Source organism: Petromyzon marinus, chromosome 64 (assembly GCF_048934315.1).
Source record: "Petromyzon marinus isolate PM22_M1 ecotype Great Lakes invasive population chromosome 64, UKy_Petmar_22M1.pri1.0, whole genome shotgun sequence".
Lineage (NCBI taxonomy): Eukaryota > Metazoa > Chordata > Hyperoartia > Petromyzontiformes > Petromyzontidae > Petromyzon > Petromyzon marinus.
Genome location: NC_133730.1, coordinates 8,596,091 through 8,612,654, shown reverse-complemented (window position 1 = coordinate 8,612,654; position 16,564 = coordinate 8,596,091). Strand labels below are relative to the sequence as shown.

The 16,564-nt window shown below is 51.2% G+C and overlaps 1 protein-coding gene across 1 annotated transcript in view; it reads left to right on the top strand.

Moving 5' to 3' along the window:
* LOC116937870 (diacylglycerol O-acyltransferase 2-like) overlaps positions 1 to 15,981 on the top strand; it is a 76,700-nt gene extending 60,719 nt beyond the window's left edge. Inside the window, exons 5-8 of the mRNA XM_076054210.1 lie at positions 128 to 332; positions 6,264 to 6,447; positions 10,183 to 10,385; positions 11,964 to 15,981. Coding sequence (XP_075910325.1) covers positions 128 to 332; positions 6,264 to 6,447; positions 10,183 to 10,385; positions 11,964 to 12,118 — 747 coding nt within the window. The 3' untranslated portion in view covers positions 12,119 to 15,981. The remainder of the gene's footprint in view (positions 1 to 127; positions 333 to 6,263; positions 6,448 to 10,182; positions 10,386 to 11,963) is intronic.
* The last annotated feature ends 583 nt before the right edge of the window (positions 15,982 to 16,564 follow it).

Here is a 16,564-nt window from a genome sequence, read left to right as displayed (position 1 = left end):
CAAGCCACACTGCGTGGGGAGGGCCTTGACCTGTGACCTCGCCCTTGACCTGTGACCTCGCCCTTGACCTGTGACCTCGCCCTTGACCTGTGACCTATGCCCTGTGCCTGTGACCCTTGCGTGGCAGCTGGTCAAGACGTGCGAGCTGAGTCCGTCACGCAACTTCGTGATTGGCTACCACCCCCACGGGGTGATGTGCATTGGGGCGTTCATAAACTTCTGCACCGAGGCAACCGGCTTCGCGCAACTCTTCCCCGGGATACATTCCTACGTGGCGACCCTGGCGGGAAACTTCCGAATTCCACTCTACCGAGAGTATCTAATGGCAGGCTGTGAGTACATTTACTTATATATATGTGTGTGTGTGTGTGATGGTGGTGGTGGTGATGACGATCGTGATCGCATCCAGAACTTGCGTAGAGAGCCTTGGAGTTACACAGAGACTCGTAGAGTTACACAGAGACTCGTAGAGTTACACAGAGACTCGTAGAGTTACACAGAGACGCATAGAGTTACACAGAGACTCATAGAGTTACACAGAGACTCATAGAGCTATACAGAGATCCATAGAGTTACATAGAGATCCGTAGAGTCACACAGAGATCCATAGAGCTACACAGAGATACATAGTTACATAGATATCCAGAGAGTTACATAGAGTTCCATAGAGTTACACAGAGATCCATAGAGTTACACAGAGATCCATAGAGTTACACAGATCCATAGAGTTACACAGAGATCCATAGAGTTACACAGATCCATATAGCTACACAGAGATCCATATAGCCACACAGAGATCCATAGAGTTACACAGAGATCCATAGAGCTACACAGAGATACACAGATTCACCCAGATACATAGAGTTACACAGAGATCCATAGAGTTACACAGAGATCCATAGAGTTACACAGAGATCCCTATAGCTACACAGAGATCCATAGAGTTACACAGAGATCCATAGAGTTACACAGAGATCCATAGAGCTACACAGAGATACACAGACTCACCCAGATCCATGGAGGTACACGGCAGCTCTGACAGAGGCGGTGGAAGCTACAGGGCAGGCCAGCCTGAGCACGTGGAGAACTGATGACCTAAGAGGCTTTAAATGGCCTCACCCCGCATTGCCTCGGCAAGGAACTTAGACATTTTATATATTCCATCAAGGTCCTTCGGATCTTCCAATCTGCTCAGCACCCCCAGGGCGATCTTGCAAGCGCCGCTCCCGCCCAGTGGATCGTCTTGCCGCTTGGAATCTGCGCGATCGGAGTCGCCTTTCATGCTTCGCGCATTGGGATCCTCGGATTGAATGCCGCGTTTTATATTTGAATCATTATCCTGTGTAGGAACCTCCTGGTTACTACACCACCACCAGCCCACAGGGGATTATTGTGTCCGTCCGTCCGTCGTCCATCCAAACATGGGAGGGGTGGGGCTGGGTGGGGAGGGGCTGGGTGGGGAGGGTGGGGAGGGGCTGCTCACCCCGTGGTGCCCTTATAAAACTCAACGTTTAACCTACTCACGCCGGCTTGTGCCCGCCCTCACAGTCGGGCATATTGTACGGAATACACCACGTGGTGGTGCCGCCGTTGTTGACCCTGGCCATTGACCGAGCAGCCCGACGTTCCTACCAGCTCCTTTTGCAGGAGAATGTGTTCATTAACTTAACCTTTACTCGGAGCCTTGGACCCGTTTGGTGCTCAATGGTAATGAAAAATGTAGTAATGTTAATGAACACATCGGAGTTTCATGATAGAAGGTAAGTTGTAACTTGACGTGCCCGTGCCTTGATTTGTGTTTTCGATTATTTGACCTTCTAGAAACAACAAGTGTGGCCTCGTCCTCCCTAGCACAGAAAGGGCATCTCGCTCCCCCCACGTTAAGAACAACTGCTGTAGTGTAGAGTGTAGTGTAGAGTGTAGTGTGAAGTGTATAGTGTGTTGTGTAGTGCATTAGCAGCATCATCCTCATCATTAGCATCATCACCATTACCATCAGCAGAAGCATTATCATCATCATCAGCAGCAGCAGCATCATCATCACCATCATCATCAGCAGCAGCAGCATCATCATCACCATCATCATCAGCAGCAGCACCAGCATCATCACCATCAGCAGCAGCACCAGCATCATCACCATCATCATCAGAAGCATCATCATCACCATCATCATCAGCAGAAGCATCATCATCACCATCATCAGCAGCAGCAGCATCATCACCATCAGCAGAAGCATCATCATCATCAGTAGTAGCAGCATCATCATCATCACCATCATCAGCAGTAGCAGCATCATCATCATCACCATCATCATCAGCAGCAGCACCAGCATCATCACCAGCAGCAGCAGCATCATCATCACCATCATCATCAGCAGAAGCATCATCATCACCATCATCATCAGCAGCAGCATCATCATCACCATCATCATCAGCAGAAGCATCATCATCACCATCATCATCAGCAGCAGCATCATCATCACCATCAGCAGCAGCAGCATCATCATCGCCATCATCATCATCAGTAGTAGCAGCAGCATCATCATCGCCATCATCATCATCAGTAGTAGCAGCAGCATCATCATCACCATCATCATCAGCAGCAGAATCATCATCACCATCATCATCAGCAGAAGCATCATCATCACCATCATCATCAGCAGAAGCATCATCATCACCATCATCATCAGCAGCAGCATCATCACCATCAGCAGAAGCATCATCATCGTAATAATCATCATCAGCAGCAGCATCATCAGCAGCAGCATCATCATCAGCAGCATCACCACCATCAGCAGCAGCAGCATCATCATCATCACCATCATCATCATCAGCAGCAGCATCATCATCACCATCATCAGCAGCAGCATCATCATCACCATCATCATCAGCAGCAGCATCATCATCACCATCATTATCAGCAGCAGCATCATCATCACCATCATTATCAGCAGCAGCATCATCATCACCATCATTATCAGCAGCAGCATCATCATCACCATCATTATCAGCAGCATCATCACCATCACCATCATTATCAGCAGCATCATCACCATCATTATCAGCAGCATCATCACCATCAGCAGCACCAGCAGCATTATCACCATTGGCAGCAGCATCATCACCATCGGCAGAAGCATCATCATCACCATCATTATCAGCAGCATCTTCACCATCAGCAGCACCATCACCATCAGCAGCACCATCATTATCAGCAGCATCATCACCATCAGCAGCACCAGCAGCACCACCAGCACCATCATCACCACCATCATTATCAGCAGCAGCATCAGCAGCACCATCATCATCATCATCACCGTCAGCAGCACCAGCAGCACCACCAGCACCATCATCATCATTATCACCATCAGCAGCACCATCATCATCATCATCAGCAGCACCAGCAGCACCATCATCATCATCACCATCAGCAGCACCATCACCACCAGCATCATCATCATCAGCAGCAGCACCATCATCACCAGCACCATCATCATCATCAGCAGCAGCACCATCACCACCAGCACCATCATCATCATCACCAGCACCAGCACCATCATCACCACCAGCACCACCAGCACCAGCAGCACCATCAGCACCATCATCATCATCACCATCAGCAGCACCATCATCATCACCACCATCGGCACCATCACCACCAGCACCAGCAGCACCATCATCACCATCATCAGCAGCACCATCAGCAGCACCATCATCATCATCATCAGGGCCAAGCCGTCGTCCCACCCGGACTCACGGTGCTCGCTCCCTGTCCGCTGTCCCCACGTCGCTCTCCGAGCCCCGCGTGGTCGAAGCGCGCCCCCTCGCGGTCCGCCTCCACCACAGCACCCAGCCCACACAGTCCCATCTCACACACACACACAAACGTCTCACACACACATCTCTCACACACACACAAACATCTCACACACATCTCACACACACACACATCTCACACACACACACACACACAAACATCTCACACACATCTCACACACACACACAAACATCTCACACACACACACAAACATCTCACACACACACACACAAACATCTCACACACATCTCACACACACACACAAACATCTCACACACACACACAAACATCTCACACACACACACACAAACATCTCACACACACACACAAACGTCTCACACACACATCTCTCACACACACAAACATCTCACACACATCTCACACACACACACATCTCACACACACACACAAACATCTCACACACACACACACAAACATCTCACACACACACACAAACATCTCACACACACACAAACATCTCACACAAACATCTCTCACACACACACAAACATCTCACACACATCTCACACACACACATCTCACACACACACACACAAACATCTCACACACATCTCACACACACACAAACATCTCACACACACACAAACATCTCACACACACACACACAAACATCTCACACACACACACAAACATCTCACACAAACATCTCACACACACACAAACATCTCACACAAACATCTCTCACACACACACAAACATCTCACACACACATCTCACACACACACACATCTCACTCACACACACATCTCACACACACACATCTCACACACACATCTCACACACACATCTCACACACACATCTCTCACACACACACACAAAGATCTCACACGCACGCACACACACACTCACACACACAAACATCTCACACACACACAAACATCTCACACACACACAAACATCTCACACACACACAAACATCTCACACACAAAACACATCTCACACACAAAACACATCTCATACACACAAAACACATCTCACACACACACAAACATCACACACACACACAAACATCTCACACGCACACACAAACATCTCACACGCACACAAACACATCTAACACACAAACATCTCACACACACACACACAAAGATATCTCACACACACAAAGATATCTCACACACACAAAGATATCACACCCATACAAACATCACACACACACACACAAAGATCTCTCACACACACAAAGATCTCACACACACACACAAACATCTCACACACACACACAAACATCTCACACACACACACAAAGATCACACACAAAGATGGCGCACACACACACAAAGATCGCACACACAAAGATCTCACACACACAAAGATCTCACACACACACAAAGATCTCACACACAAAGATCTCACACACACACACAAAGATCTCACACATCACACACAAACATCTCACACACACACAAAGATCTCTTTCACACGCACAAAGATCTCACACACACACATCACACACACATCACACACACACAAAGATCTCACACACACACAAAGATCTCACACACACGCACAAAGATCTCTCTCACACGCACAAAGATCTCGCACACAAAGATCTCACACACACATCACACACACACAAAGATCTCGCACGCAAAGATCTCACACACAAAGATCTCACACACAAAGATCTCACACACACACATCACACACACACAAAGATCACACACACATCACATCACACACACAAAGATCACACACACACATCTAACACACACACACATCTCACACACACACACATCACACACACACACATCATACACACACACAAAGATCACACACACACACATCACACACGTCACACACACACACGTCACACACACACACATCACACACACACATCACATCACACACACATCACACACACATCACACACACACATCACACACACATCACACACGTCACACACACACATCATTCACACACACATCACACACATCACACACACACACATCACACACACACATCACTCATCACACACATCACACACATCACACACATCACACACACACACATCACACACACACACATCACACACACACACATCACACACACACACATCACACACACATCACACACACACATCACACACACACATCACACACACGCACAAAGATCCCCGCGTATCCTCTGACACACACAGAGTGTTGGGGCCAGGCGCTGTGTTGCTGTGTTGACCTGTGAAGGCCGGAACGGCACACGAGGGCGTGGGTTGGTAACACCACGCCCGGCCGTCTTTGTATCCCAGGTCGTGATGTTTACGCAGCGCACGAGGAACTCATTGTCTCCCCGTGCCCCCCCTTGCCACCCCTTGCCCCCCGTGCCCCCCCCGTGCCCCCCCCCGTGTCCACCCCGTGCCCCCCCCCGTGCCCCCCGTGCCCCCCCCGTGCCCCCCCGTGCCCCCCACGTGCCCCCCCCGTGCCCCAGGCCTGTGCCCCGTGAGTCGGGGCGCCATCGACCACCTCCTGTCCCGCGGCCCCCCAGGGAACGCCGTGGTGATCGTGGTGGGGGGCGCCGCGGAGTCCCTGCAGGGGGGGGCCCTCGGGGACAGCCACCACCGCGTGGTGCTCAAGGGCCGCAAGGGGTTCGTGCGCATCGCTCTGCAGCAGGGGTAAGGGGGGGGGGGTACGTGGGGGGGGGGGGGGGTGGTGGGGAGGAGTCGAAGAGACACACACACAGAGAGACACACACACAGAGAAACACACACACAGAGAAACACACACAGAGAAACACACACAGAGAAACACACACACAGAGAAACACACACACAGAGAAACACACACACAGAGAAACACACACACAGAGAGACACACACACAGAGAGACACACAGAGAGACACACACACAGAGAGACACACACACACAGAGACACACAGAGAGACACACAGAGAGACACACACACAGAGAGACACACACACAGAGAAACACACACACAGAGAGACACACAGAGAGACACACACACAGAGAGACACACACACAGAGAGACACACACACAGAGAAACACACACACAGAGAGACACACACACAGAGAGACACACACACAGAGAAACACACACACAGAGAAACACACACACAGAGAGACACACACACAGAGAAACACACACACAGAGAAACACACACACAGAGAGACACACACACAGAGAGACACACACACAGAGAAACACACACACAGAGAAACACACACACAGAGAGACACAGAGAGACACACACACAGAGAGACACAGAGAGACACACACACAGAGAGACACACAGAGAAACACACACACAGAGAAACACACACACAGAGAGAGACACAGAGAGACACACACACAGAGAGACACACAGAGAGACACACACACAGAGAAACACACACACAGAGAGACACACACACAGAGAGAGACACACAGAGAAACACACACACAGAGAAACACACACACAGAGAAACACACACACAGAGAAACACACACACAGAGAAACACACACACAGAGAAACACACACACAGAGAAACACACACACAGAGAGACACACAGAGAGACACACACACAGAGAGACACACACACACAGAGACACACAGAGAAACACACACACAGAGAGACACACACACAGAGAGACACACACACAGAGAGACACACACACAGAGAGACACACACACAGAGAGAGACACACACAGAGAAACACACACACAGAGAAACACACACACACACAGAGAAACACACACACACAGAAACACACACACAGAGAGACACACAGAGAGACACACAGAGAGACACACACAGAGACACACACAGAGACACACACAGAGAGACACACAGAGAGACACACAGAGACGCACAGAGAGACACACAGAGAGACACACAGAGACACACACACACAGAGAGAAACACACAGAGAGAAACACACAGAGAGAAACACACAGAGAGAAACACACAGAGAGAAACACACAGAGAGAAACACACAGAGAGAAACACACAGAGAGAAACACACAGAGAGAAACACACAGAGAGACACACAGAGAGACACAGAGAGAGACACAGAGAGAGACACAGAGAGACACACAGAGAGACACACAGAGAGACACACACAGAGACACACACAGAGACACACACACACAGAGACACACACACACACAGACACACACACACACAGACACACACACACACAGCGACACACACACAGCGACACACACACAGCCACACACAGAGAGACACGCAGAGACACGCAGAGAGAGACAAACAGAGAGAGACAAACAGAGAGAGACAAACAGAGAGAGACAAACAGAGAGAGACAAATAGAGAGAGACAAATAGAGAGAGACACACACAGAGACACACACAGAGAGACACACAGACACACAGACACACAGACACACAGACACACAGAGAGACACACACACAGAGAGACACACACACAGAGACACACACACAGAGACACACACACAGAGACACACACACAGAGACACACACAGAGACACACACAGAGACACACACAGAGACACACACAGAGACACACAGAGAGACACACAGAGAGACACACAGAGAGACACACAGAGAGACACAGAGAGACACACAGACACACAGAGAGACACACAGACACACAGAGAGACACACAGACACACAGAGAGACACACAGACACACAGAGAGACACACAGACACACAGAGAGACACACAGACACACAGAGAGGCACACAGACACACAGAGAGACACACAGACACACAGAGAGACACACAGACACACAGACACACAGAGAGACACACAGACACACAGAGAGACACACAGACACACAGAGAGACACACAGACACACAGACACACAGAGAGACACACAGACACACAGACACACAGAGAGGCACACAGACACACAGAGAGACACACAGACACACAGACACACAGAGAGACACACAGACACACAGACACACAGAGAGACACACAGACACACAGAGAGACACACAGACACACAGACACACAGAGAGACAGAGAGACACGCAGAGAGAGAGAGACACACAGAGACACACAGAGAGAGACACACACAGAGACACACACAGAGACACACACAGAGACAACAACAACAACCGCCATTCGCCACTAAGTGGCGGTGACGTCACCACGACGCTTGTGCCAGGCTATGTGCACCCTGAGGCCACGTGAAGTGTCGAATGCCCGCCGGCAGGAGGTCACGGGGCAGACCCAGGTGCCACGGGTCGACTGACTAAGATGACTGAGATGACCGGCTGATGCACCACCTGTGCCCCCTACTGTGCCAACCTGCTGTGCTTTAGCCACCCGGCGCTCCGCTCGTTGTTGTGAGTGTCGCTCCTCCGCCCTCCGTTGTTGTTGGAGGGCGAATGTCTCCAACTGCCCAGTAGCATCCTTCACGAGCCTCCTCCACAGAGGTCGATCTTGACACCGCTGGTACCAGTCATCGGCAAGTCCACTCAGCTCCACGTCCTCCCGTACCACATCACTCCATCTCTTCTCTAGCCCGTGCCGCGCCCGCTTAGCCCCCTCAATCCGGCCGAACAAAAGCTGTTTCGGCATGCGGTGGCTGGGCATGCGGGCTACATGACCCAGCCAACGCAGCCTTGCCTGCCGGAGGAGCTCGCCGATGGGACCTTGCCCAGATCTTTCAAGGATTTGTGAGCTCCTCACACAGTCCAGTCTGGTTAAACCCAGGATGGATCGTAGGCAGGCCAGCCTAAATGTTTCTAACCGGCGAAGAGAGACACAGAGAGACACAGAGAGACACAGAGAGACACACAGAGACACACACAGAGAGACACACAGAGACACACAGAGACACACAGAGAGACACAGAGACACACAGAGAGACACAGAGAGACACACAGAGAGACACACAGAGAGACACACAGAGAGACACACAGAGAGACACACAGAGAGAGACACAGAGACACAGAGACAGAGACACACAGAGAGAGACACAGAGACACACAGACAGAGACACACAGAGACACACAGACAGAGACACACAGACAGAGACACACAGACAGAGACACACAGAGACACAGAGACAGAGACACACAGAGACACAGAGACACAGAGACACACAGACAGAGAGACACAGAGACACACAGACAGAGAGACACAGAGACACACACAGACAGAGAGACACACAGAGAGACACACAGAGAGACACACAGAGAGACACACAGAGAGACACACAGAGAGACACACAGAGAGACACACAGAGAGACACAGAGACACACAGAGAGACGCACAGAGACACACACAGAGAGACACAACTCCTCTTCCTTGACGAATACTTCCATTACGAACTCTGTTCACAAACCGGGGGACCCCCCCCCCCATCCTCCTCCCCCCGCTCGCCCCCCCCCGCCCCCGCTCCCCCATCAGGGCTGACCTGGTTCCCGTGTACTCGTTTGGCGAGGGGGCCACCTTCAAGCAGCTGGTGTTCGCCGAGGGGACGTGGAAGCGCCGAGCCCAGGTGGCCTTCCAGAAGGCCATGGGGTTCGCGCCGTGCATCTTCCACGGCAGGGCGGTCCTCAACCCCGACTCGTGGGGGGTCCTGCCGCTCCCCACGCCCATCCTCACCGTGGGTGAGTGGTGCCGAAACGACCCCTCGCTCGCTCGCTCGCTCGCTCGGCCTGCTCACCCGCTCGCCCACACATCCACCCAACCACTCACTCACTCGCCCACTCGCCCACACATCCACCAAGTAGCCCACACATCCACCAACTCACCCAGCCACCCACCCACTCACCCAGCCACCCACCCACCCACTCGCCTACTCACCCACACATCCACCAACTCACCCAGCCACCCACCCACTCACCCACTCATCCACCAACTCACCCAGCCACCCACCAACTCGCCCAGCTACCCACCCACCCACCCACTCACTCGCCCAATCGCCCACACATCCACCAACTCACCCAGCCACCCTCCAACTCACCCAGCCACCCACCAACTCACCCAGCTACCCACCAACCCACTCACTCACTCGCCCACTCGACCACACATCCACCAACTCGCCCACACATCCACCAACTCACCCAGCCACCCACCCACTCGCCCACTCGCCCACTCGCCCACACATCCACCAACTTGCCCACACATCCACCAACTCACCCAGCCACGCACCCACCCACTCGCCCACCAACTCGCCCACACATCCACCAACTCACCCAGCCACCCACCCACCCACTCGCCCACTCACCCACTCACCCACACATCCACCAACTCACCCAGCCACCCACCCATTCACCCAGCCACCCACCAACTCACCCAGCCACCCACTCACCCACTCGCCCACACATCCACCAACTCACCCAGCCACCCACCCACCCACTCGCCCACTCGCCCACACATCCACCAACTCACCCAGCCACCCACCCATTCACCCAGCCACCCACCAACTCACCCAGCCACCCACTCACCCACTCGCCCACACATCCACCAACTCACCCAGCCACCCACCAACTCACCCAGCCACCCACCACCTCACCCAGCCACCCACCCACCCACTCGCCCACTTGCCCACACATCCACCAACTCACCCAGACATCTGCTCACCCACCCACCCACACACCCACCCACCAACTCACCCAGCCACCCACCAACTCACCCAGCCACCCACCCACCCACCCACTCGCCCACTTGCCCACACATCCACCAACTCACCCACACATCTGCTCACCCACCCACCCACACACCCACCCACCAACTCACCCAGCCAACCACCCACCCACTCACTTGCCGACCTCATCATCCGCGCACTCACCTGCCCACTCACCCTCACCCCCTGACTCACCTGCTCACTCACCCACACATCCACCAACCCACCCACCCATTCACTCACCCGCCCACTCACCTACTTACCCACCCATCGAATCGCCCACATATACACCTACCTACCCACCAATTCACCCACGCACTCACCCACCCATCCACCTATTCTCCCACCCACCTACTCACCCATCCACTCACCCATCCACTCACCCATCCACTCACCAACTCGCTCACCAACTCACTCACCCACCCATTCATCCACTTACCCACCCACTGAAACTCCCACTCACAAACCCTCTTAAACCAATGTTCCTTCTCCCGCCTCCCATCACCGCCACCCCCCTGCCCCCCCCCCCTGCCCCCCCTCTGCCCCCCCTGCCCCCCAGTGGGGGAGCCCATCACGGTCCCCCACATCCCAGAGCCCACGGCAGAGGAGGTGGACCGCTACCACGCGCTGTACGTGAGCGGCCTGCAGCGGGTGTTCAACGCGCACAAGGTGGCCTACGGCCTCGCCGAGAGTGACAATCTCATCATCCAGTGACACACACACAGTGACACACACACAGTGACACACACAGTGACACACACACACAGTGACACACACAAACACAGTGACACACACACACAGTGACACACACAGTGACACACACACACAGTGACACACACACAGTGACACACACAAACACAGTGACACACACACAGTGACACAGTGAAACAGTGACACACACACAGTGGCACTCACACAGTGACAAACACAGTGACACAGTGACACACACACACAGTGACACACACAGTGACACACATAGTGACACACACAGTGACACACACAGTGACACACACAGTGACACACACAGTGACACACACACACAGTGACACACACAGTGACACACACACAGTGACTCACACAGTGACACACACAGTGACACACACACAGTGACACACGCACAGTGACACACACACAGTGACACACATAGTGATACACACACAGTGACACACACACAGTGACACACATAGTGACACACACACAGTGACAAACACAGTGACACACACACACAGTGACACACACTCAGTGACACACTCAGTGACACACTCAGTGACACTCACACAGTGACACACACACACACACAGTGACACACACAGTGACACACACAGTGACAGTGACACACTCAGTGACACACTCAGTGACACACTCAGTGACACACACAGTGACACATTGATACACACACAGTGACACACATAGTGACACAGTGATACACATAGTGACACAATGATACACATAGTGACACAGTGACAAACACAGTGACACATAGTGACATACACAGTGACACAGTGACACACACAGTGACACATTGACACACACACATAGTGACACACAGTGACACAGTGACACACACAGTGACACTTTGACACACACACAGTGCCACACACAGTGGCACACACATTGACACACACATTGACACACACATAGTGACACACACAGTGACACAGTGACACACACAGTGACACAGTAACACACACAGTAACACACACAGTGACACCGTGCAGATTGTGAAATGAAAGTCAACAACAACAACAACCAGAACAACAACAACCAGAACAACAACAACAACAACCAGAACAACAACAACAAAGACCCCCCCCCCACACCCCAAAAGAGACGACTCCAATCTCTCTCTGCTGCTCTTCTGTCGCCGCACAAAGACAAAGCTCCCCCGTGTAGCCTGCAACAGACTGCAGGGGCAAGTGCTGTTAGCGAGTAGCAGCAGCTACGAAGGCCGGCACGGCGCACGAGGTGGGTGGGTGGCCAGCACCACGCCCGGCCGCCTTTGTCTCCCCGAGTGGCGATGTTCACTACGGCACCGCACCCCACCGGGTCACTCGTTTGGGGCCGAGGCGACCCAGGGACCGGTTCGGACAATCGTCACCGGGGCGTTCGTTGGGGCTGGAACTCGGACCCTTCCTCCTGCACACAGTCCCGGCACACCACGTCCAGCATCACCGCCGCTTGTCTCAAGTCTCGCAAAGGGGCAAGAAGTCGCCGGCTCGAGCATCCTGTTGGGGCGTGCGTCCTGAGGTTCCGGCGATGATCATGATCAACGATCATAAATCACGATCAACGAGCATGAATCACGATCATGATCAATGAGCATGAATCACAAAATGATCAACAATCATAAATTACGATGATGAATCACGATCACGATAAACGATCATGAATTACGATCATAAATCACGATCATGATCAACGATCATAAATCACGATCATGATCAACGATCATAAATCACGATCACGATCAACGATCATAAATTACGATCATGATCAACGATCATAAATTACGATCATGATCAACGATCATAAATTACGATCATGATCAACGATCATAAATCACGATCATGATCAACGATCATAAATTACGATCATAAATCACGATCATGATCAACGATCATAAATCACGATCATGATCAACGATCATAAATTACGATCATGATCAACGATCATAAATCACGATCATGATCAACGATCATAAATCACGATCATGACCCTTAGGAGTGTCCTTTGCCGATCATAGACTTCAGTGCCGTGAAGCTGCTGGGTGGGACGGGGTGATAGGGAGGGGGATATTTAACAATCTTGAACTATTGATTCGTCACCTGCCGCGCCCGGAGGTCGAGTCGAACCGGCACTGTGGCAGCATTGTGTTGTCCTGTACTTGCGTGCAGTATGTTGAACTTCTTTCACACCGTACGTTAGCCAACCGCGCTAAACGGAGCGGCAGTCCTCACCGAACGAGTTTGTCATTCGAGATGCCGATTTGAAAGTGCCTAGTTCCCACTGGGTTCTGACCCCCGTGCAGAGAATAAAAAAGCGCTTCATAGCTCATCGGATTCCTCGAGTACGGATGAAGATCCCTATTCTGGCTTCCTAATGTCGGCGAGGAAGAGAGCATTCCAGACGGCCGCTGCAGCGCATTCAAAAAGCGGTTGGACGGGTAGCCACTGCTGCATCGTCACGTGACTCTATCGTCGTTTTTACTTCTTGAACACGTGCCCAGACTGGACTTCTGTGAATAAGGGAGGGGAGGGGGGGTAAAATGTGGGTAACTTTGAGCGTGAGTGAATGTGTCGTAAGCCCTCCACCACCCAACGCGGCCGGGAAGGTTCGTCGCGTAAACAAAACGAGTCTGGCAAATCGCCCGCTGATGCCGGACAGTGTAATTGGCGGCGAAACGTCGTACTACTCGAGTTGTGAATGTACACTACACTATGCACTACACTACTATACACTATACACTACTATACACTACACTACTACACACTACACTACTATACATTACACTACTATACACTACACTACTATACACTACTATACACTACACTACTATACTATACACTACACTACTATACACTACACTACTATACACTACACTACTATACACTACACTACTATACACTACACTACTATACACTACTATACACTACACTACTATACACTACTATACACTACACTACTATACACTACACTACTATACACTACACTACTATACTATACACTACTATACTATACACTACACTACTATACTATACACTACTATACACTACACTAATATACACTACACTAATATACACTACACTACTATACACTACACTACTATACACTACACTACTATACACTACACTACTATACACTACACTACTATACACTACACTACTATACACTACTGTACACTACACTACTATACACTACTATACACTACTGTACACTACACTATACACTACTATAAACGATACCAGCAACGAATTTCCGCATCTTGTGTACGTTACAAACCTTAGTGGCTGTCGGGTGGTGGAGATTCACGACACATTCAACCTTGCGCGATCTACCTCCCCCCCTACCCCCCCCAAAAAAAGAAATCCTTGATAATGATGAACAACTTCCAGTGAGCTATTCCAGAACCGCGTTTCAATGCACAGCGAATGCAACGTCGAGGCTACGCGAATCCAGCACACCACCACACCACACACCACCACGGTTCGAGCCCCTGCTATGGACCACGTCAAGGCCGTAATTATAATATAAATTGTGACACACACACACACCCCCAATATTCAAATATGCTAAAAATGCCCCCCCCTCGATATGTTGCTATAAAAATTGATTGTTTAGTATGCTATGTAAATAACAATTTGCTAAACCTTGGCCACAATGTGGACTTGCCTTCCAATAAATCAATGCATAGATTTCTGTTCGTACGATCGTGGTTATGTACTCCATTAATCCCTAATCTCTGCCATTGCATACAATGAATCAAGAAATGTTTTAAAAAAAAAGTCAAAGCAGAGCCATGTGATACAATACACTCTTAGACATTCTTGTAACAAAAATAAAATAAAAAGTCCATCCTATGGTGTAAGTGATTTTTTTTATTATTTTAAATATTTTAGGCAGGAAATGAGTTTTCAAATGTAGATTTTTTTTTTTGGGTTGGGGGGGGGGACCCGGGGGGGACCCCCCCCCAGACTCCCAGGAAGATTTGCCCCCCCAGAATGTTCACTCCACGGCTACGGCCTTGCACCACGTGAGACGTTCGGGGCCAGTGCCGTCAGCGAGCACCGCTGTTTGAAGTCCCCGCAGGGCGGGGGGGGGGGATGTGTGGCAAGGGGTCACGTGCTCCCGGCCGCCTTTGTCTCCCCCACCCCCCGTTGCTCTCGTTCACCAGCTGTCCCCACCCCCCTTCCACCACGTGGTGCGGCAGCAGCAGCAGCAGCAGCCTCCAACACCAAACTAGTTACTGCCTGGCCAAGCCTTAATGAGATACTCTTATGGAAAGGGAGAGAGATAAAAACGAACTTTAAACGTTCGGATAGCTACAGGGTTGGAATCGCTTGGACAGCGAATCGCCAGATGATACATGTGATGGTTGTGCGCGCATCACGAGCATGCACAATGTGGGTTGATCGCACATTGTGCATGCTCGTACTATACACT